We start from the raw sequence: 26,285 nt of genomic DNA on the forward strand, positions 1-26,285 counted from the left end.
GTACAGTGTTTGGTAATTCCTATTTAAAAAATCAGTTATCCTTAGAAGTTATCAAGCCCTTATCATGCACAAAGCCCAATGCCAAATGTCGGAGGAGATATAGAGGAATAAAAGGCATACATCTACCTCCAGGCAGAATCAGTCATCACCCCAAATAGGACCTTATTCTAAGATTATGAATTGCTAGATTCCCTAGAAGCCTGAGAAAGGAATTCTTTATGCAAGTGATTTGTTAAGGGAGTACCCTCAGGAGGAACTTATAAGAGAATGAGGGAAACAAGATAGGGATGGAGAAGTAGTGAAGTAAGATTGTGGTTTCCAGTGATGTCTGGCTTCAGCCTGATCCCACGGGGAGCTCTGGAACATAAACTGCACTGCAATTCTGCCCAACCTTCAGATAAGAGAACAAGGCTTTTGTACCAGCCACCCCAATCGGACACTGGTCATCCCTGGAGCAGGGGTGAGGGGAAGGCTCAGAGTCACTTCTGGGCAAAGTAGCTCCAATCCCTCAGAGAATGTTGAAAAGTGGAAGCCACTAGCAGCAGTACTCAAAGCAACTGGGGGGCATGCCCACGAACTGAGGACAAGGGATCCCAGGGAATCTAGATGGACTACAGGCAACGTTTGCTACCCAAATGGAAAGCATTTAGCACAGTACCTAACATGTGGTAAACATTAAATAAACCTTAATGAGTAATTGCTATTATAGACTTGCTCCAGGAAGCCTTCCTGAACCTTTCCAGTCAGAAGTTCTCTCTCTCCTTCCTCTGAACTCTCAAAGCACTTTGTCTTTTTTTCTTTCTACCTTGCACCAGAGTTTTGGAGCATCACATTCCTTGTTACTCATTTCTGTATTGCCACAGCACTAGATGGATTATGTAAAGCATGACTGAGTGCATTAATGAACTTCTATCACATTTCCTTATAAAAACCATAGTTGTCAATGTTAAGAACTTAGAAAATGAGTAGATAAAAGGTCTAGCACATACAAATTGGTTTCCATTTTCTGGGAAGCTTTGACAGGTTCTGACATTACTCAATGTGGCATAATGGTTAAGAGTGGAAACTGGGGAGCCAGACTGCCTGAGTTCAAATCACTGCTCTACCATTGACCAGGGCAAATTACTTCACCTCTCTATATCTTACTTTCTTCATCTCTAAAATGGGAGTAATAATAAATCTACTTCACAGGATTAGATGAGATAATATGTATAAAGAAATTAGAACAGTACTTGGGACACATGTTCCAGGTAAGTATAAGATTTATATTAGTAAGGGCAATCTGAAGAAGGCTTGTATGGCTCATAGGATGTGATTGGGTGGAAAGGACAGGTGTAGACATTAAAGGTGGATGAATGCATGAGAAAGGTCATGGAAGTGGGAATGTGGAAAATACATTCAGGGGACAGATCCAAAATCTGGGGAAAAGGGTTTGCAAAATAGAAATATGTGAGATAAAACTGGAAGGATTGCTTGGGGTTGAGCTTGGGAAGGGCCCATGTGGTTGGGTTAAAGAGTTTGGATTGACCACTGCTGGGGTTAAGAAGAGAGGACAGTGTTGGAACTCACTGGGGCCAGTAGCAAATGGAGTGGGATTGTTGAGATCACTAGGAAAAATATATATATTGCTATATAGATGCCAGTTCCAGTGACAGTAGAGAGCACAAGGACCTCCAGTGAAATTTCCACATTGTAGGCTGATGAAGGATCCAAATAGTCCCACCCTATATTCAGAGGGACGTCTAACTGGAGGCCTTAGCACATAGTGGGTGACTGTTGATTCCAATGTTTTCATACTTCTGCCTCCTGCATTGTAGTTTATGTGAAATAAGCAAACAGGAACAGAAGGAAGTGCTGGCTGTGGTGCTAGCTGACATCCTGTGGGCTGCAGGAGCTGCTCAGAAGGCCACCATCTGTCTTGTCACTGAAGATACTTACATTGCCTCAACTGCTGACTACTCTGGGGATGATTTCACTGAGCGGGTGAGCACACTCCTGCCTGTCCTGACAGATAAAGGGTCAGTGAGGCCTGAGGATATCTCTAGACTAAATGGAAATGGAGTTTGAGCCCCATTGATGTTCCTGAAACTGCCTGACCATGGCAAATGCACCTGTCAAAGATGCAAATACCAAGGGCTGGAAGTGATCGAAGCAGCCAGAACCGAGAGCCCTGCTACAAATTTCTCCTCCCAGAATCCACCATGATCAAGCATTGCCCATAAACCAAATCATCATAAACTACATTTCTTTAGCTACTGTCTTAAAAATAGCTAAATTCTACCTATTAGAAAAAAATCTTTTGTGGTTTTACTGCTCAAGATATCTTATTGTTTTAAAAATGAAGGATGTGAAATTGAAGCCAATAGGAATCCAATTTTACCATGTGTGTTTTACATGGTCTTGGGCAAGATAATATGTCAGTTTATAGCAATGTGGTTTTGCAATGAAACAAACTCCTTTAAGGTAATAGTGAGTTGATATCTTTTAGATGTAACTTTCATCTTCTTTTTCATTTTTATCTTCTATTCCTGATTTATAGCTCCAACTGTTTGAATTATTAGAGAAAGAAGCCACTGAGAAATTCATCTATGATCATTTACAATATGTAAGTGTTTCAGTATTGAGATAATTCTTTTACATTGAACTGATCTAACAGGGATCATCTTTCTTTTATAAAGTGTATTTCTAATGATGCTTGTTAAGAAAACCAGGTCATTTTGAGCGCTAAGAAAAGGAAGAACCAAAGAAAGAAAAGCCTGTCTGTTCCTCCCCACAACCTAGAAAGAGGCCCAGATCACACAAAGGCCCCTCACAAATGCCTTTTCCTTGGCTAATCAAATCCCACTTTATAGAGTATATATTAGGATTTCTTTTGTGGGAAAAGATAATGTTAAAGCACCCTTGCCTCATTTAATGGACAAAGGAACAAAAATGATAGAAAGCCAAGGCCCCAGTCTTAGCTGCCAAGATAATGGCCCATGTCCACACTGATGGCAAGTAAATGACTTCTGGTCTTCAAAAGGTGGTCCCGTTTCACCTCTCTATCATCATCTTACACACAGTATCCTCCCCTGCAGCGATCCCAGGTGGGGTGGGGACAAACTAGTGGATACTGATGGTGCAAAATGGAAGGTGTTCCTTTAAGATTTCTCTGCAGAGAGAGAAATGCAAGCTGATTTTCTGAAAAATAAGAACCCTACATATTGTGAAAACCAAGGACAATTAGCAAGATAACTATTAAGCCATAAAATTGTGGATTTGTACGCGGGGGGGATGTGATCCATTAAACCCACTGCTTCACTCCTTTCAAACACTATTGAGGCAGAAAACTTGGGCATGAGTTTTCAGTCACATTCTAGCCATTGATCTTGGTTGAACTAGCTAACTCAGGCCTACTTACCCCACCATCTCATAGGTCTGTTTGTTAACCTGTGTGGGAGGCAGAAGAATGGCCCCCCAAAGTTCTTCACATCCTACCCATCCCAGGAACCTTTGAATATGTTACATTATATGGCAAAGAGGAATTAAAATTGCAGATGGAATTAAGGGTGCTAATCAACTGTCTTTAAAATAGGGAGATTATCCTGGGTTATCTGGGTGGGCCTAATATAATCATAAGGGTCCTTAAATGTGGAAAGGGGAGGCAGAAGAGGAGATCAGAGGGATGTGATGTGAGACCCACTGTTGTTGACTTTGACTATTTCTAGAAGGACCTCTAGAAGCTGGAAAGGGCAAGGAAATGGATTTTCCTCTAGGCCTTCCAGGATACCTTTCAAAGATAACCCCCCTCCTGAGACTGTACCACGTGATCAGTTCCCCAGCTAGACTTTTACCAAACCACATTCACCATCAAAATTCATCAGTCCTGTGTCCCATTCCCTTTGGCAGAGGTCTCAAGCTGAGGTTTAAGGGCTATATTTAGGCAGTAGACCTATCAGGCATGATATACAGTGTTAGCCTACAGTGTTGTATTTTTAAAATTTGAATCAGTGAACATTAAAAATAATCAGGAAATTCCACATAAAAATCTGGTTTTGGGGCTTCCCCTCCACTCCTGAATCAGAAAATCTGGCCATGCTTGGTCTACATTCTTGCATGTCTTCAATTAACTGATGTAAGGGGCAGCTACCCCCATTGGACAAGTCTTGATAGGCTGAATAATGTCTCCCGAACATGTCTCTACCCTAATCCCCAGAACCTATTGTATTAGTTTGCAGGCTGCTATGGCAAATACCACACAATGGGTTGGTTTAACATCAGGAATTTATTGGCTCATGGTTTTGAAGGCTTGAAGTCCAAAATCAAGATATCACCAAGGCCATGTGTCATACATGGAATTATGTACCCTTGGGGGGGTGGGGGACACATGTTCTTAATCCTAAACCATTTGTGTAGGTGTGAACCCATTATAAATAGGACCTTTTGAAGATTTTGTTTTTAGTTAAGGTGTGGCCCAACTGAATAAGGTTGGGTCTTAATCCTATTAATGGAAGCTTTATGAAGAGAAAGCCATAGGGAGAAGGCAAAAGTCAGAAGTAAACAAAACCCCAAAGAAAAAGATTACATCATCACATACATTGCCGTGTGACAGAAAAGCCAAGGACCCAGGGATGACCAGCAGCCAATCACAATCTTCAGAGAGAAAGCATTGCCTTGCTGACTCCTCAATGTTGGACTTCTCCTAGCCTCAAAACTGTGAGCCAATAAATTCCCATTGTTTAAGCTAACCCATCATGTAGTACTTGTCATTGCAGCCAGGAAACGAAGACACCATGGTTTCTCCCCAGATTCTGTAGCGTTCTGGTGCTGATTGCTGCAATCCTTGGGGTCCTCAGCCTGCATCCCTGCCTCCTGTCACATGGCGATCTCTCTCTCTTTGTGTCTGCTTCTCTGGTTTTTCTCTGACTTCCATCTTCTGGCTCCTTTCTGACTGTGTTTCAATTTCTTCAGTTTATGAAGGACTCCAGTAATATGAATTAAGGTCCACACTTAAAAATAATGCCTTCAAAAAGTCGTATTTACAATGGGTTCACACCCACAGGAACACAGATTAAGATCAAGAACATTTCTTTGTTGGGGTAATCATTCAATCTACCATACCCATGAATTTGTTACTTTACATGATAAAAGAGACTTTGCAAATGTGATTAAATGAAGGATCTTGAGATGGAGAGATTATCCTGCATTATATACATTATATCCAATGTAATCACTAGAGTCCTTATAAAGAAAGAGGGTGGCAGGGGAGTCAGAGAAAGAGATGTGATGAACGAGGAAGGAGAAAAGCTATGTGTTGTGGAGCCATGAGCCAAGAAACAAGGACAGTTTCTAGAAGCTGGGAAATGCAAGGAAACAGATTACCCCCTGAAGCCTCCAGAAGGAACACAGGCCTGCTGCACCTTGGTTTTAGCTCAGTGAGACCCACATTGGACTTCCAACCTCCAGAACGGTGGCATAATAAATTCATTTTATTTTTAAGGCACCAAGTTTGTGGTAATTTGTTATAGTGGCAATAGGAAAAAATACACAAGTGCTCCCCAATTTGCCTCAGGACCTACGTCTTCTTTTTTCATTGTCATGTTCTTGTTTGGGTTCCTGACTGGCTCCTAAAGCATTAGAATTTGTTCTTCTGATTAAGGGTCCTTCCCCACTGCCAGGTCACAGAAAGTACAGTGCAAAAACTAATCCATATAAAGATATATTCGTCTCAGGAGAAACACATGCATTTCAGTAGAAGCCGTCCTGACATAGTACTTTTAAAGGAGAGGCTTTCACATTGTGCACCACTAAAGTCAGCAAAGAAGCTGCTTTTCTGCAAGTAAAGTATTGACATACGCTAAGGTAAGGCAGCTAATGAGAGCCCTGGATGTTGGTTGGGCAATTTGGCTTTGATCCTAAGGAACACAGGGTACCTTCAGAAAATCCTGAGCAGAAAAGTAACGTAGCCAAGAAAAGAAAACAGGAGTCAAGTCCTGTTCTAGTTTGCTAGTGCTGCTGGAATGCAAAACACCAGAAATGGACTGGCTTTTATAAAGGGGGTTTATTTGGTTACACAGTTACAGTCTGAAGGCCACAAAGTGTCCAAGGTAAGTCATCAACAATTTGGTACCTTCACTGGAGGATGGCCAGTGGTGTCTGGAAAACCTCTGTTAGCTGGGAAGGGGCATGGCTGGTGTCTGCTCCAAAGTTCTGGTTTCAAAATGGCTTTCTCCCAGGACATTTTCCTCTCTAGGCTGCAGTTCCTCAAAAATGTCACTCTTAGTTGCACTTGGGGTATTTTTCCTCTCTTAGCTTCTCTGGAGCAAGAGTCTGCTTTCAACTGCCATCTTCAAACTGTCTCTCATCTGCAGCTCCTGTGCTTTCTTCAAAGTGTCCCTCTTGGCTGCAGCAAGCTCATTCCTTCTGTCTGAGCTTATGTATTTCTCCAGTAATCAAGGCCCACACTGAATGGGTGGGTCCATGCCTCCATGGAAACTATCTCATCAGAGTTATCACCTACAGTTGGGTGGGTCACATCTCCATGGAAACACTCAAAGGATTCCAATCTAGTTAGTACTGATACATCTGCCCCACAAGATTGCATCAAAGAATATGGCTTTTTCTGAGGGACGTAATACATTCAAATTGGCACAAGTCCCTTAAATAGAGACAGACATTAATTTTGCTGTGGACCTAATATATTCCAGGCACTAAGGTAGATATTGTGTATTAAGTTTTTCATTTAAGTTTTGCAACAAAATTGGGAAGAAAGTATTTTTGTCCCCGATTGCAGATGACGAGATTGAAGCTCAAAGAGGTGAGTATGTAGGAGCTAAGAGCAAGTGTAAGAGTAGAACTGGTTTTGCTTAACTCTACAACTTTTTTCATAAAGCCTCTCGGCTCCTTGGAGTTTAGTGTGGCTATGAGGAGGGATGCACCAAGCGGGAAGAGGCTGGGCAAGAGACAGCCAGCCAAATGCAGCACTGAGGGCTGCAGGATGGATGCTGGAGAAATTAAGAGGAAAGATACACTACATCTTAGCTATGACTGAAATAGAATCACCTGACAGGACCAGAGGAAAGAAAGATAAGTTGAAGACCAAGAGAATGATGGTGTCATTGGCAAGCATGAGGAGAGGAAGGAGAATGCATTTGAGAGTAAAGATGACCCATGGGAAACAGAGAACTTCAGCTGTTCTTTCAGCAGCTAGCAATAAAAAGAAAAACTAAAAAATTTAAATTAAAAACTCAGGCTCTAATTCCTTGAATTCATACCTAAAGATATACATATATGCACTGCTTTTTGGCAACACATGCTTTTCTTTTGTTTTCCAAATAGTTCAGAGAGGATGGAAGCCATGGTGTCATCCTGTTTCTTTACAGTCTGCTCTTTTCCAGAACATTTGAAAGGTAAATTCTACAATTGTTTGCTCAGGTATTTCCTATGGGATTTGGGATCCCATAAACAATGTTCTCTTGTGTTGGAAAATATTTTCATCGCTGTATTGGAAACAGGAGTGCAGATTTTTCCTAATGGATACTCCTCTACTGACATGCCCTTTTCTGTAGTTGATCTGATCATGTTAATGGGTGAGTAAAGTTTGAATCTGCTATTCTAGTACACTAGTTGGATACTTATTATAGTTGTTAATATTGGCAGACAATTATTTTTGTCTCTATGATAAGCAAAGTTCTGTTCTTGGCATTGTGGGAGATACAGATAAGAGGAAGATATGGTCCTCACTTCCTGCATATTTCAGTCCAGGGGAGAGGCAAGGGGACACCAGGCAAGTCCCAGGTGGTACCTGATGTGCCAAATGAGGTGTAAAGATAGTAGTCTTAGTGGATTGTAGAGGAGGAAGGGCCTCTAGTGGACTTTTTTCTGGTACCTGAAAGAAGGGCAAGCTTTTGTGCATTAGAGAGGGAGATGGAGGGCTCCCAGGAGGGGAGAATTATAAGTCCTGAAGCAGTGTTCCTGCTTTTGCATACCACCATCATGTTTTTATGATCTACATCATTATTTGCTTAATATTTTTTTTAAATCAACACACATTTAAATCTCAACCTCTTCCTAAATATTAATATCCTTTAAATCATGCATTTATTTGTGCTAAAGGTAACACATATTAAAATAAGCACATCAGTAGTAAAACATTTAAATGTTCATATATATACCACCTAAATTCATACCATACTTTGGGAATCTCTGTCCTGAGTGGTAGCTGATGCCACTAAGGCATTCACCATGATTGACCCCAGTGCTTAGGTCTTGTTCACAGACAGGCACGAAGTCCAGGCTGGTGAATAGGTTTGTTCAAGAACACATAAGGCACGCAGACCGGGATTCAGCACCTCCTCCCTGTGACAGCAGAAGTCATACTCCACTTTGATCTTACACTGTCAAGGGTAGGACCTCAACCGCTGGCCCCCACTATAACAGCAGAAGCCATCCTTCTGCAGCTAAGAAATGGGCTCAGCTCCCAAGCTGGTGTTTTCCATTTAAACAGCCTTTTAGCTCTGACTTGGGCCAGGACTCACTGGTGTGGCCATGTATCACCACCCCTAAGTAAGTGTCTCTTGCCACACAGAGTGTTATGGATTGAACTGGGTCCCCCAAAAAGATAAATTGAAATCCTACTCCCCAGTATCTCAGAATATGACCTTATTTGGAAATAGGGTGGTTACAGATGGAATTAGGCAAGTTAAAATGAGGTCAGAATGGAGTAGGGTGGGCCCTCAATTCAGTATGACTGTTGTCCTTATAAGAAGAGGAAATTGGGACACGGACCAGAAGAGAGAAAGAGAGAGAAGAGGACAATGTGATGGAGACAGAAATTAAGTTATGGCACAAGCCAAGGAATGCCACGGATGGCTGGCAAGCCACTGCCAGAACACTACAGACCTCAGAGGAAGCACAGCCCAGCCAACGCCTTGCTTTCAGACTTCAAGCCTCCAGCACTGTGAGACCATAAGTTTTGGTTGTTTTAAGCCACCTGGTCTGTGGAATTTTGTTACGGCAGCACTAGGAAGCTCAGACATGGTGCACACACAGCTTATCTACTGAGCCCAGCATCCGTCCGGAGCACACAACACAGGTTTCTAACACTTGAGGTAGCCAAGTCTTCCCCCTTCTCCCTCACTACTTATCACTTGGGTTGCAAGTGATTGGTGGGGAAGAATGAGCTGAGTCCATTTCTTAGCTGCAGAAGGGTGGCTTCTGCAGTTAGGGCAGGGGCCAGCAGTTGGGGTCCTACCCTAAGATCAAAGTGGAGTTTGGCTTCTGCTTTCACAGGGAGGAGGTGTTGAATACCGACAGATAGCTTCCCCATCACTGCTGTAGTCCCAGTCCTTGAAGCCTTCCCAGTGAGAGATGGAAACATGCATGTATGAGACAGAGTGATAGACTAGCCCACCTTACAACTGCTTTGGTTGGGGGTGGAGGCTCTACATACAGTCATCTTCTCTGACCCAATGCCGATGGCTCCTCCCATTCTGCAGGCTTCAGAAGGACTTAGATGTCACCACCACTCATCTGCTACAGTCAAATGCTGGAGGCTTCCTGTGCAGGCAGGTGGGTCAGCTCTGCCTTTCTACCAGAGAATGTGAATTAGACTTCTTTTCTAAATAAGTGTAATCTCTCCTTATTTGCAAACAGTGATCAAGTTATCCTTGAAGGACTAAGAAGACGCTACCTTGACTTTGTTTTTAGAATCTATTTTCAATTTCTATTACAGTCCTCTGTAGTTTACCTCCAAGAACCCCACATCCCCAAGACTCTAGAAACATTAAAAAATATCTTAGCAAGACCCACCAGGACCTCCTAATAATTGAAAGAAAAGAACTATGAAAGCATCTTAGTTTCATGTCTCTTAAAATCACAGCTGTGGGAACCAAAGTGTAAAAGAAACTTAAAAGGAGGAAGGGCATTAAGCTCAGAATGGGACACGTGGGAATTATGGGGCATAGTTCAAGAAAAAAAGTCAACAAACTGTTGTTTTCATTCTACCAAATGTTTATGACATATTTTTTTCAAAATTATGTATTTTGCAATTTCATTCTTTTTAGTAACAAATGGTAATTATAAAATGTTTATTAAAAGGGAAATTTTAAAATGTAATTCCTTGTTTCAATCCTGCCTAAATGTAAATATTAATAAAATATACTACCCAGGCAGTTCTGAACATGATTTTAACTGGAAGAGCAAGTCCAAATGTCTTTAACGGCTACCAGAAGGGAAAGTCTCAAGAACTCTTACATGGAGTCCTGACCCGCAGTGATGTCGGTTACTTGCAGTGGGGCAAGGACACTTTGGGGGATGACAGACCCTCACAGGTGAGTGTGTTCTGACTCTCAATCACACAGCCAGAACATCAATACTTTGACATTTTTTTCATCTCTATATTAGGGCATTTCAAATCATACCTCCCATCCCCTACAGACACATACAAACACAGAGACTTTAAGGGTCTAAATGGAAAAATCTGAGCCTATTTGCTTTTTATTTTATTTCACAAAGTATAGGTAATACAAGTAATATGCAAATACATTTTTTAAAACAATGTTGGAAACTGACAGATAAAAGGAAAATCCTGTTTTATTCTTCCCTAGCTACAGGCTCCCCTCCCAGAAGTAAATCCTGTCAGTCATTAATGAGCATCCTTCCAATCCTTTATTTATGCAAATAAATGCATATATTCTACCTAATAGTCAAAGCTTTAAAAAAAAAAACCACTGAAGAGAAGGGGTCCTCACTTATGAAACTCCTCTTGAAAACGTTTCCAGCTCAGGAGATTTACAACCTCTGACACCCAGAAAGGAAAATGTGCTGTTGAAAAGTACAACCAGAGAATTAAGACATGATTCTGCAAAAACGACCAGGAGAACGAGAAAGCAAATGTACCCACCCGAAACCACAAGGCCAAGGTGCTTCTGTGATATTTTCACACAAGTTTTCATCCTAAAACCCAAGGAGGGTAAGGCAGGTTACATGAAAAGTCACACTTGCCTTATAACTAGCTGGGATTTCATTCAATATGACAGTGACAAAACCATCCAGGCCTTCCCAATCCCAACCCCAGCACCGAAGGAGGTCTCGCAGTTCAGTTCCTATCCTGGATTTCAGCAATCCAGGTTCCAGCTCCAAAGACCTCACATGTGTACAGGGCTTTACACTTCACAAGGAACTTTTACATCCATAGCTTCATGCATCCTCCCTTTTACTGCTTGTTCCAGTACAATGTGTTATTCATAAAATCAGCATCCATTAACACATACATTTCACATGTCCAATGGCACCAGGAAAATAGTGTCTACCTATACTAGAAGTGATGTATTTTGTGTATAGTTGTGTTTTAAAAGTTTGGTTATCATTCCGTGAGTTGGTACATCACTCAGGGAATATTACTGACAATGTGTGGCAGGTCAATCCATCCTTCTATTTTTCTTCCTTATAATAAAAACTATGTTCTATTCCACTCTTCTGAAACCTGATTTTCTCACTGAGTGCAAATATCTTCATGTGTCAATAAATATATGTCCTTCCTCATATTCAATGGATGCAAAACATTCCGTTGTATGAATGTGAAAGACTGTACCTTGAATACATTCTAGATGGAGAGTTGATTTGTTATTATAAAGTCCCTAATCACTTGATCACTTGTTCCAGATAATTTGAGAATTCATCTTTCATTAGAATTTTATATATAAATAAAATATATATATTTATATATATAATGGAGAGGAAAACTAAGCCAGAAATAGGGAATTTGTAGATTTCATTTTTTTTTTTTTGAGAAAAACTGAATTACTTTTTAGTTTATTGGTTCTGGATAACTGTAGAATATCTATAAATCACAAATGCTTTGGTGAGAAAACATGAAGTTGGAAAACAAACATTTGAATATTAGAAAAAAATTGTAAATAGCATTTTATAGTATGTTTTTTTCAAATAGCAGACGGCAGAATTAGCAACAAGAACACACAGTGGGCAGAATAAGGACACAATCAAAACTTTATTATAAAGTACATGATCTTGGGGAAAAACCTTCACCTTTATGGGTCCAGATCAATCATCTGTAAAATGTGAATAATAAGCATACAGATTTCATTTTATATATTCTTGTTTCAACCATGTGTGCTCCCTTGGTGTCTATCTCTATCAGAAGCCCAGTAACATGTCAAGACTCAGTTCGGAGGAAATTGGAGGGATGCACTGGGGGCAAGTTTCAGGAAGTGGAGGCACAATAATGACAACAATAATTTTAAGTGCTATGTCTATTATCACAAAACTTTCACAATATTATTTCACTGCATCCTCCTTATAGACTGAAAAGGTTTAAAACAATTTCTCACATTGAAATCATTTGAATAGGTAATTCACAAGCCTTGTCATATCTCTGCATCACCTCTATTATTGACAATATTTTTCCCTACATCAACTCACTTTTAAACATGAGTCTAACCTTTTCTGCAGCAGTAATACAAGAAATGGGCTTGATGTGGTGGTTAGTTTTTTTCTAATACACATTTAAATAAATAAACAAACAAACAAGCATTTGTTTTTTTAAGTCTACTTTCATGTCACATGCCACCAGTGGGCCTTGCAGTACCCTCTGGAAACCTGGTATAAAGGAGGGGAAGCCCCTGTCGCATGTGGGGAACAACCCTGACCTGGAAATCAGGAGACTTGGTTGGACGCCTTGCCCTGCCACTTGCAGGGGTACAGTTTGGGCCAGCCACTCACCTCCTTGGAGCCTGTTTCCTCATCTTCAGTCTAGGGTCCTTCCATCCACCCTGCAACTACAGGACTGATGAGAAGACCAAGTGAAATTATAAATGCCACAGCCCATGGGAAAACCAAAACTTCTATACACATATAAGACTTCGTAATAGATGATAACAAGGAATAACATTACAGGTCTTTATTCAGCCATGTTCATTCAGCATCTGCCAATTTTGAGGTTTTGGGTCTAGATGCAGAGATGTCTTACAGGGACCGATACCTGAACGTGCACCAGTTGCTGTAGGAAGGGTATAGGCAGTAAATGCTAGATAGCAGTGAGCTCAGCCCTGGCTCACACTGAAATCACCTGGAGAGCCTTTAACAGTCTCAATCCTCTGGTCCTCCTGGAGTGGTGGCAGCGGCTGCACGGGCGAGAGACCTGTGCTGTTTCTTCAGGCCCCCGTGCTTGGTTTAATGCCCTGCTGCCGCCGTCCTGGAATTTTTAATGATTTTAAACAAGGGACCCCACATTTTCATTTTGTACTGGAGCCACAAATTATGGAGCTGATCCTGGCCGCAGAGTCTCTGTTTGAATTGCTTAGGGGTGCTCCTGGACGTCAGGATATATAGAAGCCCCCACGTAATTCTAATGTGCAGCAGGGCTGGAAACCTCTGTTCTCAAGCTGGCTTCTCAGCCTCTGCACAACTGATCCTTGGGGATGGATAACTCCTTGCTGAGGGAGGCTATCCTGTGGTAGGACAGTTAGCAGCATCCCTGGCCACTTCCCACTAGATCCAGTGGTGCCACCTCCCATAGTTGTGACAACCCAAAATGACTCCAGACGTCGTCAAATGTCCCCCAGAGGGCAAAATCGCCCCTGGTTGAGAACCATTGCTCTATAAGAAGGGAAAAACAATTTTTCTTCAAGCTTAGCTGATTTAATCTATGGTCTGATTAAATCTAGCTATTTCAACTGAATTTGCAAGAAAGAGTATCTTTCGATCAGCATCAGAAAGATTGGCAGCTTTCTGTTTCTTTCTAACGTTTGTAAGGCTTGGGGAACAAGTTTCAGATCTTAGCTTAAATTAAGATTAAACAGGTACTTGCTAAAAAGCTACTAAGTTGTTCTGAGAAAAGAGGCTGTATCACCCCTCCTGTCCCCCACCCCCCGCAAAAGGAGTCAAAGACTCAGGAATTCACAGGGATCGGGTGCTACCGCTTTGCTTGGGTCACATTTATTTCTCCTCAAGTCAGCTCAGACTAACAGAGCTGCTAAATCATGCTCTAAGGGAGATAACCAGCAGAGCCTAAAATACCCTCTAATAGTAAAGTGGATGCTTGCTGGGACCATAAAGCTGGTCAGGAGGCCTTGACACAAAGCAAAAAAAATAAGAGCTTTCCCTCTGGGGAGAGGGCAAAATGTACCAGGCAAACAGGAACATCAACCAAATGTTTGCTCACCAACTGGAAGGGGGTGGGGGCAAAGGATGGAAACCACTCAGGTTTAGCTTTAAAATCTACATAGAATCAAATCCACAATACTTCCATCTTTTCGAAAACGGCAGCTTTTCATCCTCCCTTCTGGACTCAGTGTTCTCTCCCCAGGGAGAAGCCTATGAATCCTGCCCTTAGTGAAAATTGCTTGAAATTGTACCCTAATGGCTTGAAAACCCAAAGGATGTTCATTATGTTGTCTTTGTCGTGCACTTGGAGTTTGGTTTCAGAACAAATGTGTTAAAGAGCAAATGCAGGCTTGTGGTTTTCTTACTCAAACTGATGAGATATTTGAATATGTTAGACACATATATGTATGCATATAAAATTGACTTTATCTGAGGGTGCTTTCTATATCAGCTCATTATTTTGTGATTAAAACACTCCATAATTCATGCATATTATTGAAATAAGTATGTACCACCCCCCTACACACACGTATATATATTTCTCACCATCTCTGACAGATGGTCCATGTGAAGCTTATTTATTCAGTGCAGAGCTAAGAGCCACCATGCAGAGGGACGCCATCGATGCTGGGCTCTCTATGAGCCACTTACGATGATTTCTTATTTCATTTAACCATCACTTCCACTCAAAGTTATCATCAGCATTGGTTTAAGTCCAGTGTCTGTTGGTTGATTATTCCGTTTAGAGATCAGAAAAGGTATAAGAGAAAGAGGTATGGGAGAGCCACAGGAACTCACCTGAGGCCATGCGCTAGGTAAGTAGCAGAGCCAGGATGAGGAAACCAGTTCTATATATATTCACAGCCCACATTCTCTCCACTGCACCACACTGCCTGTCATTATCCTCTTTGCCTGTTTTCTAATAAGGTGGTAAATACATAAATGTCAGTTCTCAGAATTATACTCTATCCTAAGGGTTTCTGAAAATAATCTACATTAGGTACCCTGATGTTGACCTATAACATGGCAAAATCCTGGCCAGGTTTTAGAATGCATGCCAGCTGTGCTCACAGGCTAGAACTTTATCCACTGACTTCTAGGTTAAAGCTGTTCTGAGTTTGAGCTCAGTGTGAATGGCAGGTCTTTGGAGGCAACACAGAACTGCTTCTGTCAGGTGTATGGAAATTCTCAGCCCTAGGAGGGTAAGCTCGGTGTTTACTCAGAGACATGCTAACATGTCTGATGCAGCGTGCACAGAGGTCTAATATTTCACAATATGCCAGCAGAAAACAGAAACACTTTGCAGAGCAGAGCTTTGCTTAAGAAAGGGCTGCTGCGGTTCCAGAACAACGCTGTGTCACCAGATTGAAGAGCTCACCCCACTCACTCCCCTTCCTTTCTGCTCTGAGGCATGGAGACCCATTCAGAACTCATGAATGTGCCAATTGGGTATACGAGCGTGTTATAGGTATTTAGTGGCTCATGCCTACATGTGTGCTATAAATCTAAAGATTACATGTATGTGCTGATAATAGAAAATATAAGAAAGATTTCTGAGTTAAAAAACGAAACAAAACCAATGTACTGTCTTACAGCTAGATTCTGCTGTCAAGGTGAAAATCAGCTGCCAATGCTGCCTCTGTCTTCTCTAAGGAAATCTCTTCTTAGTCTGTGATAAACTTGCAGAGATTGCAAAAACACACGTCTTTCAGTCCCAATGTCACAGCCCAGTGGGTGAGATTTTTTAAAAACACACACACACAGATGGAGCTCTCATTAGATGACATGGCAAGTCCCCCAGAGCCCACAAGACTGACAGGTGAGGTGGGACACAGCCAGCTACACACAAGATGAGACACTATTTTGAAGCCTCCCTGTTACTTTTCTGTTTGAAGGTACCAGTTTGAGAGTGAGGTTCCAATACCTAAGTGGAGAACATAAAGCAGTTTGAGTCTAACACCATCTGGAAAGCCTTAGGAGGTTCACATTATCTTCACACCTGCCACTGAGAAGAAAAATCAACTCTGATTTTTAAAAGGAACTGAAGTCATTTAGGTCTTGCCAGAATTACTCCCACTGGCAGCCCTGGCAGAGCACACTGCCATCCCAGGCTACAACCTCTTCTCTCTTTACCTTTTCACTTTAAAGTGTCTTATTGGAAGAAGTCCAACCACAAAAGTATCAAATGAAGCTCCACCCACTGTATTCTCCCACTAAATTATTGAGGCAGCCCCCTGCAAACATTAATTTGTCTTTACGACATACCTGCAAACTCCATGAAAGAGGTTAGAGTCACTCTGTTTTCCAGGTGGCAGGGATGAAAGTCAGACCATTAACAGTTCTACCTGGAATTATCATCAGGAATCAGGGAAGAAAGCACAATGTTTCCCGCACCTTTCTCCCATTCAGATCACCAGACTGAGGCCTTGGGACTTGCAATATCAAGCTCATCATGCAAAGGCATATTCTAAGCGCCATTGTTCTGGACAGCATAAAAAGAAAAAAAGAATTACATGGGCTCAATCCTTGCCCTCCAGTGTTTAGAATTTGTGTTGATCATTCCTCCTGTCTTTATAATTTTATGTCAGCTTAAATGGCGTATTTTATGAAAGGCTTGGTTTCTGCAAGTAATGCTGAAACTACTGGGCTTATTACACAATAAGTGAACTTAAGGAGAAAGGTGTTTTATTTATAGCACCACTGTCTCACAATTGAATTTCCTTTTTACCATGGCAACATGAGGCAACATGCACAAATTATGCATTGGTGGAATCTCACCCAAAAAATATATTTAGAATCCTGCTTTTGGGGGGTAGCTGGTAAACAGTGTCTAACCAAAAGCAAAACGAATGCTGAAAACTGAAAATTCCAATCTAACTACGTGGAGTGCCAAGAAAAGGAGGGGGGTGGGCATAGTATTTGACTAGATTCAACTGGGCGGTACTTTGTTTTCTTTTGGCAAGACTCATTTTAAACCAGGTGTGTTCTCAGCTGTAATCTTAAGGCTGGGCTCTTGGAATTAATACCCAAAGTGCCATGACAGTCATGCGTGACATTTTCCTTTACATCTGAATTTCTCAAGGCAGGAGAGGCTCTGCCAGCTAATGTGAAATCTCTGTATGGTCACTTTGGGGGTTGGAGATTTTGTATTTATGACTAATTCATTTTCCTCCTCCTCTAACAAAATCCCAAGCAGCTTTGATTTCAGGGAAGAAAACTGTCTTTGTTTCCTAGGGCTGCTGTAACAAATTATCACAAATTGGGTGGCTTAGAGCAACAGAGATTTATTGTTTCATGGTTCTGAAAACCAGAAGTCTGAAATCGAAATGTCCGCTGGCCCACGCTCCCTCTGAAACTGTGGGAAAGAACCTTTCCTTGCCTCACCTGGCTTTTGGTGTTTGCCAGAGATCCTTGGCGATCCTTGGCATTCCTTGGCTTGCAGATGTCTCACTCCAATCTCTGCCTTGGCCGTCTCATGGCTTTCTCCCCTCATCTGTGTGTCCAGATATCCTCTTCTTACATTCATATTAGATTGGAGCCCATCCTAACCCAGTTTGGCCTCTTCTCAACTAATCACATCTTCAAAGGTCTGCTTTCCAAATAAGGCCACATTCACGGAACCAGGGTTAGTACTTGAACTTGTCTTTTAGGGGGATGCAATTCAACCCATAGCAGGAACTGCTGCATAAAGTACTGTGGTGTCAGCATCTCGAAGCATGGGCTCCTGAGCACCGCTTGAATTTTGCCTACATTACAAAGATTCCATGAAACAATATCATATGTCCATAGACACTAATACATCCACCCAGGCATAATTTACGGGAGCTTTCATTGGTTTCAAATCAGCCAGAAGATCAATCTCAAGTTCAAATGGAAAGGCCTTTCATTACAAATAGCCTTCAATTTCCTAGTTGGTTTAGCCAAGTTTTCCAAATTTCAGTTATTCCATGCTTTGTTTATCCTATTTTGATTTATATAACCTTATTACAGAAGAGTGTCAAGTACCGAAGGAGACCATACATCACAAGAAGTCCTAAGAAAGAAAATGCTTATTTTATAACTAAAGAATGGTTACAAAGTCATTTGGAATTTGGGGGGTGGATGTCTGGAAATTAAATGCATGCCACTGCTTCCGTTGACACATCTCTCTGTTTTATTTCCATTGTGACCAGTGGGCAGACATGCCCCACATTGATATGTGAGGTGGTCCTGTTATACAGCATGAGAAGACAAACAAATCTCAGAGCCTCCACTCTGAGACTTGCCTCCTTTTTGAAACTATCAACTAAAGTGGAGCTCACGTCTTTTAAGCACAATAATATAATTTTTCTGTGGCAGCTGAAAGTGAAAAGCTTAAAAGAAAAACTCTTATTCACCCACTCACCCACAACTGAAGAATTTAAACGAAAGAAAACTAAGAGATTCAAATTGAACTATTGAGAAGTCAAAAGGCCAAGTTATTAGCCTTTAATACTTAAGGTTACAAAATGTGAACATTTTTCAAATCCAATTTGCCAGAAAATAGAATTTGTTCCTCAACACACAGTACAACTCTGAGGGACTGAGAACAAAAGAAACAGAATGGCAACATTGGATCCTTCTGTTATAGAGAGAAACACCAGGGCTGAGAGCCATTAACATTCCCTGGCATCATGCCATAATGATGAGTTTTTCCACATAGCTTACATTTATCTCTTTAAGTATATATATTTTAAAGGTTTTTCATGTTAAGTTCTGTTTGGAAATGTCTTCGTATTGTATGGTGGTGATGGTGGCACAACATTGTTTTATATATTTGAATGTGGTTAAAAGGGGAAATTTTAGGTTGCAAATATGGAAATAGAATAAACATTTTTGAAAAATCCGTAGGCCTGCACAACACAAATAGTGAACCCTTAGTTAACAGTACAATTAAAAAAACGTGCTTTCATCAGTTGTCACAAATGTACCTCACCAATGCAAGGTGTTAATAATAGGGTGATTTATGGGAATCCTGTACTTTATGTATGATTGCTCTGTAAACCCACAACTTCTCTAATAATAATAATAATAATAATAATAATGATGATGATGAAAAGTATAGTTTGGCAGGCTGCCAGTTTGCAACCCATAAAAAATTTTAGTCCAACTCCTCAACTTTAAATATGAAGAAATCCTATGCTTAATTCAGCATAGGATTTAGTCAGAAGAACTCCTTCAACAAAAATAGATTGTTGCCATGGGTCAGATTCAAGAGCTAAGGAGAGCTTATTGAGGTTAAAAATTATTGTGGGGGTGGACTCTTGTTCCTACTCATATGATGTAAAAGGAGAGCTCCTTTGTCCCTCTTCTATTCTTCCTTCCACCTGGCTGAGGTAAGTGAGGCTGAGGCTCATTGCCCTAGAAAATTGGAGGAAGCCATGCAACCATTAGAGTTCTGCTCTATTCCTTAGGGAGAAACTCTTTTTTTTTGTTTGGTTTCTTCTCCTTCCTGTGGCCCACCCAAAGAAGGAGATTCTGAGCCAGTTCTATGCTAGTAATAAAATATCCCTCTGTTGACCACCATCAGCTGGCCCAATTTTCACTCAAGGACCTCATGGGGAAGGTGACCAGACCAGGGAGGACCTAGTATTGAGGAACCCTTGACTCCCAGTGCTGCACCCCTTCCCTCTACTAGGCCACCTCCCACTGACTTTCTCCTGTCACCTTGCACCAACCAAACTGCTCCACTGAGTTAAACAATCTACCAAAAACAGAACATATACCACTTCACTTTCTCTAATCTCTCGACTCAGACACTGATCCCCAGCCCATACTCATCAGCAGTGCATGAAAATGAGGGAGATGACTGTGTAGTAGAGTAGGATGGAGAGCACAAACAGGCAAGAGGAGCTCAGCTCATCCAGCCACAATGATGATTTGTGCCCCAACAAAGATGGAAGGCCCAAGTGTCAGCCCACTAACGAGGCAGAGAGAGCTCAGCAGCCAGAGGCATGCCACGTTTCACTAGCCATTCCAAGAACAGATGCAGAATTAATTCACAAAGTCAAAACTAACCTATGTTCTGTGATGTTGCCAAAAAAAAAAAAAAAAAAGTCTTTAACTTTAATTTTGATGGCAAGTTTTTAAAAAAATATGTGCTTACCTGCCTCTTTAAATAGTATGGTGGATATGATTTATATGTCGTATTGCCCTCAAGGGCTACCGAAGTCTGCAGGACCACTTGGCCCTTTTACTACATGGTCTCCTGGAGTGGTGCTTGTGGGAATCTAACTCACTAGCTATGAGAATTCAAGGCTCAATCAATGGTTCCCTGGAAAAACTAGATAACAAGCTGGTGAAAATAGTAAACTTAATACTATATGTAATATTAAACCAGTACTCTCTGTTCTAAGCATGTCTTCACCATTGATCTATGGTAACCTTCAGATACATGTGTTTTGTAAAAGTATTACGTGTATCTATACATATTCGTATATATATTCCTCATTTCCAAGAAGCTTTTTTTCTATATTCTAAATATTCTATATTTCTATATTCTAAATATTGTATTCTAATATATTCCAAACGGTCCAGTGTTGTCAGAAGTCTGACCATCTGTTTAATGAAATATTGCTGTATCTTGGAAATAGAAGCAATAGTCGATAACAAAGACAGAACTGAAGTTTTCCTATCGCACCCTCTCCATTTTTATTTCAGTTTATCTGTTGATTCTCTACCTCACTTACAAACCAAACTGAGGTGTTCTTCTCCCTCTGTAGGACCACTCCTGATTTTTTTTTTATTAAAAAAAACAACCCTTCAGGAGAAAAACCACAGCATCACTACCACACCATACCATATCATTTATAAATGTAAATCCATTCATGATGAAGCCTTAGTTTAAAATCTTAGCCCATGCACAGTGTCTTGCACAAGTGCAACAAGAAGCCTCAGAGCTGCTTTTTGATCATGACGATGTATCAGCATTTGTCACGGTGTGGCAAAATCCATACATTTGTCTACATTCCCTCTCCCTTTCCAGGTGGGCAGCATGCTGAAGACTCCCAAATTACCCATTTGGCTGTGCAACATCAATGGAAATTATAGCATCCTTTTTAGCACAAACAGGCAGCTCTTATCAGACTGGAAAATGGAACATCTCTTTACTCTGTACTTTTGCAGTGGCCAGCCCTTGCAGAAAAAGCCTGTGCCTCTTACAATAGGTGAGCATTTCAGATTCCGGGTGCTGTGTGCTCTAATGTGCTCGAAGAGGCAGGGTGACTGATGTTTAGCAGCTGTGTGTATATTCATGCTCACTCTGCGGGAAAATGCTTTGGTTCATTTCTGAAATGAATCCCAAGGACCTAAACTCCAGCTCTGGCTGTAATGTGGGGATTCTAAACCTGCTTTAAATAGGAACACGGGGTTTAGAAGTAGCAGAGAGGAACTAACAACATTTAGGTAAGAGAAAAAAAACAAAAAGTGAAGAGTCAACTTTTCCAAAAGCCTTTTGTGAGGTCTTTTATCTTTTAGCATGAGGCATTTAATGACTGAGAAAAATAATGGAAAAATAAGGGAGGGGGGCTCCAATTCGTCAACTCTATCCCAGTCTATCTGATGATTGTCCAGTGACATAAGTAACCAACCTGATAGTGCATTTCTCCTCAAATAAGTTCAAAAAGCACTTTTGAGGGTCTGCTGTATGCCAGACATTGGGCTGGACACTAGGGAAACAATGCTGAATAAGGCACAGTCCCAGCAAACTTTTAGGAGGTTCCAGTCCAATGGGAGAAGCAGACAACCAATCAGGTAATTTCACTGCATTTCAATCACAACCATAATTTTTTTTTTTTTAACTCATGAGGAAAATAGACCAACCTTAAATGTCTTTGAATACTGCCCCTTTTGACAAGGGAATACAGATGGAATACAGACCAGAAGTTTGCATCTGATAGCCTTGGTTCCATTTCTGGAGCCTCGCTGATGTCTCACTCTGTGTTTAGCATCACAGGCTTCACTATAAGTAAACTTTCATTATTGTTAGTAAATTTGGAAAAGCATCTTTGTGACTTTCATCTGTGCAGCCTCTAATTCTTTTTCTTTAATTATGTGAAATACATATTAGTCCACTTAATTTTGTTTGACATTGAAAAATATAGCCCCCAAACTATGTTAGTGTTTCTACCTCAACTCGCTTCTTTGAGGGACGCATCATATTTTTTATTAGCTCACATACAGCATGCCTATATATCCTAGGCATTCTGCAGAAGCTTTTATATCCATCGTCCCATTAAGTTCTCTCAATATACTTACGAGGTAGGTACTATGATACCAATTTTTACATATAGGGAAACCAAGGTGCCCAATAAATAGCTATTAACTGAATGAATGAGGTGCAGAGATGTTAAGTATTTTCTCAAATGCTACACAGTTCATATGAGACAAGCTTGGGCCTTGAACCCAGTTGTCAACTACCTCACTAGAATGCTTCATCCTCCACCAAAAAATGTCTAATGTACCTCTTGGCAAACATTGCAAAGTTGTGAGCTTTCTCTTTTCCTGCTTTTTCATGACAATATCCAGTAACCCATACCAGACTCTACGTGTTGTCTCATGGTGCCATAAAAGTGCATTATGTGACTTACCCACATTCAGGTCCCCAAATACACAGCCAACCACATTACCGCAGGCCTAGTTTGTGTGGAGCATTCAACATACCAACTACTGGACCCCTCCCTGTGCCTAAGCATTGCTGGGAACGCGGCTTGCCGGGCCCGACTCCTGCCCATCCACCCTTTCTCCTTCTTTGCTGGCTTCCTCTGGAATGGGGCCCAGAGACTTGGATCTAAATGCATGGTGCTCCTCCCTCAGATACTCACTCCCACTACTGGGAAAAGGACCAAAATGGAGACAAACATGCACCAGGAAGACGGTTTTCTCCCATCGAGATGGCAATCAGAACCAAGTGGAGGGAGGCCACCATCAACTGGAATGGGACTGCTCCCTTTTCCTAAAGAGAAAACCAGGATGTGCAATGGAATCTGAAGCAGCCTAACTGCACCGCTGGAACAGAAAATCTAATTTGGGGGGAGACTATTTCATTTCTTCATTTCTTATTCATGAGCTCCACCAAAAAACTCCATCAGCAGTTTTTTACATTTTTTCCCTCTGTTAAGCCCTCCATAGTTGCTATTGGTATTATGGGAGAACCATGGACCCTTTCAGGACAAAAATCTCGCAGGTCTATGTTGGGGCTCCTCTGTAGCTGCATGGAGTGGTTCCTTCATTTTGTTCAAAAGAGAGAATGAATCTCTTTCAGGCATGTTGTTTCCAAATTATTATCTTCTTAGTATCATTCTCTCCAGGGATTTTGGAAGCAGGCAGCTAGCTCTTATTTGAGGATGAAGTCACTGGTGATGCATCATCAGATTTTTAGTTATGGCAAGAACTCAAGACTTCTCAAAGACTTCCTGGTTTGGAGAGCATTATATATTTCACGTGCCCACACCAACAATATTCTTCTTGTTAAAATAGTAAAGGGGCTTCTTCAGGGTTGAAGCAGGAACTATTACTGGTAGGTTGGCAGATATAGCAGCTGACATGTGGGTTTAAAATAATCAAGATGAGAAAACAGAGGGACACATTTCTTTTTATCTGTGCTACATGTGTTTCTTTTTTTCATAAGCTGGATATAAATACATGGTGAGACAGATAAACTAAGAAAGAAGTTTGATTCCTCAATAAAATAAAACTATATGAAAATAAAGTATCATCATATGTCATTGTTCAAAGGGGAAAATAGTTCTTTTTAGAATATGATTTTTCCTTATCCTTTTAAATGCCTGTTTCTTTTTTCTGAGGAGAAACACAGGATATGTATCCTTTCTAAAAGAAGTAGATGGGAACCATCTAGACATTTTTTCTATCCGCACCACTGGCCTGCCAACTCACAGACTTTGGGTTTTGTATTCTCAAACCAAAGGTTAGTTTCTAAAGAACAACTTTTCTGTGCTTGTTATACAAATTAATTTATTAAATGCATTTTCCTTTGGCTCAAAGAATAAAGAATGCTTTATGGAGGATGTGGAAAATAAAACTTCAAGGTGAGTAATAAATTAAGTCAAAAGAGAAATCCAATTTGGCTCAGATGTTGATTATAGTGTCTTTATCATTGATGTTTTCATTTGGGATTTTAAATATATCATACAATGAGTGGGTATCCACAGACCCTGGTCTTATGTGGTCTCAGTCTAAGCAACACAGTTGTGCTTTTCCTGAGATGCTTTTCTTATTCTTATGGACACTGAACTGTATTCCTAACTAGGTATCCCTTTTTGAATTGACTGCTGGGAAGCTTAGAACAAAATTAGAAACTATAGCAAGTGCATCAGTGAGGAAGCTGTCAGCTGCATGTAAAAAAAGATCTCACTGCAAGTGTCTTAAACCATAAGGACATTCCATTCCAACAAGACGTGTCTAGCCAGGGGGTCCATGACTCTCTTAGATCAATCAGGTTTCATCCCCTAGAACTGAGCACAACATCAGGGTTCTGTAGAAGAAACAAGAGCAAGATGACTGTTGGACAATGAACAGTGTTTGCCAGACCATTAATTAGTCCTTAAAAAAGCATTTTTAAATTGGCTTCGTTCTTGTATCCATTTTCTGTCCCTCTCCTTAGTTTACCTTTGAATTTTATTTTATAGCTTATGTTATTTTGCCAGATTTTTTTATACGTGGTTGTAATCTGTCTTAAATTGTTCTTGGAGCAAGTCTCCAAATAAGTAAAATCATGGAAGAAAGATTAAGTATATATGTTTTATATATAAAGATATTAATCCCTGTTTATGTCAATGTTAAATGAAAATAAGTTTTTATTTTATCTTATAAAGAAGGCACCCAGTAAGACTTGAATTATGTTTTTAAGTTGGAGATACGTTATTTAAAAGTAGCCAGAAATTTCCTGGGATTCAAAAGTTTACTTTTGAACTTTCTGTGTTTTGAGAAAAAAATGACTTTAATTGTCCTTCTCCATTTCTCAAACATAAATCATGAGAAAGCTAATTTTTCTAAATAGTTACCTAAATAGACCATATCTTTAGCAGGACCAGGCCTTGAGGAACTGGCAAAAATATTTTTCTTTTTCTGAAATATAGACTTGGATGGGTATGTCCCTCAAAATTACTGTTTGTTTTTAGAAGGTACAGGTATCATTTTTTTCAAATATATGCTCACTGATGGCCATGGGACAAGGCAGGACCAGGTCAGAGGGGAAGGCAGGCCTGAGTTTTCCTTCACCTCAGGCTGTGGAAATAACTAAGGAGAACAACTGGCTGGGTTTGGTATGGACATATTAGATTATGTACAGCCTTGAGTCACACCTGGAACTGGTTTTATTGACAAGTGAATAACACAAACTATGTATATTTACTGATGAGTGTTGTAATGGCCTTATCAGAACATTAGAGGCATAGCCATTCATTAATTCCTTCATTCATTCTTTCCATAACCATTTTTTTAGCATCTCCTATGTGCCAGGCATTATGCTGGGTGCTAGGGAAACACAAGTGAACAAAATAAGCTCTTCTTTCTTGGAACTTGGGCTCTTGTGAGGAGATGGAACTAATCGGATAACCACATTAGTGAATGAAAGCTTAAAAACTCAGTTAGTAGTGAGAAGGGATTTCTGGTATGTAAAAATCTTATAATAAAGGACTGGAGGGTCTGGAAAAGGCCACTCGGAGGGAGAGACCGTTACAAGGAGGTGGGAAGGCTGAGTGGAGATAAGTAGGAGGGGAAAGAGGGAGGAGCACGTGGGAAGCCCTGTGGGGAAGGTGCTTGAGGAACAGAGAAGCCAGTGGGGCTGGAGTGCAGAGAGCAAGGTAGAAAGTGGACTGAGAAGCAGCTAGAGAGGCAGGTAAGGACCCACGACAAGGCCTTGTAAACTTTTGAGCATGGGAAACCTTTGAAAGCATTTTGAAAAAAATGCCTCAGTGTGGAAAACAGACTGGAGAGAGCCCAGAGCACTGGTAGAGACTAGTTAGAAAGCTATAGCAGAGGTCTAGGCAGGAGATGGTTAGAACAGAGTGGTGGCATTAAAGGTAGGCTGGAGTGGACCACTCAGGAGATACCATTCAGTGGATAAGGAGGGAAGGCTAAGAGACAGACTGCTGGGCATAGAGATGGGGGAGAAGGAGGGGTCAAGAATGATCTCCAGGTTTCTG

The 26,285-nt window shown here is 40.9% G+C and overlaps 1 protein-coding gene across 1 annotated transcript in view; it reads left to right on the top strand.

Annotated features, from left to right (window-relative positions):
* MINDY4B (MINDY family member 4B) overlaps window positions 1-23,078 on the top strand; it is a 35,287-nt gene extending 12,209 nt beyond the window's left edge. Inside the window, exons 6-12 of the mRNA XM_037824834.1 lie at window positions 1,818-1,983; window positions 2,540-2,605; window positions 7,318-7,388; window positions 9,477-9,549; window positions 10,149-10,310; window positions 21,107-21,287; window positions 22,936-23,078. Of these exons, the coding sequence (XP_037680762.1) occupies window positions 1,818-1,983; window positions 2,540-2,605; window positions 7,318-7,388; window positions 9,477-9,549; window positions 10,149-10,310; window positions 21,107-21,287; window positions 22,936-23,078 (862 nt within the window). The remainder of the gene's footprint in view (window positions 1-1,817; window positions 1,984-2,539; window positions 2,606-7,317; window positions 7,389-9,476; window positions 9,550-10,148; window positions 10,311-21,106; window positions 21,288-22,935) is intronic.
* The last annotated feature ends 3,207 nt before the right edge of the window (window positions 23,079-26,285 follow it).

This window comes from Choloepus didactylus, chromosome 1, assembly GCF_015220235.1.
Source record: "Choloepus didactylus isolate mChoDid1 chromosome 1, mChoDid1.pri, whole genome shotgun sequence".
Taxonomy (NCBI): Eukaryota; Metazoa; Chordata; class Mammalia; order Pilosa; family Megalonychidae; genus Choloepus; species Choloepus didactylus.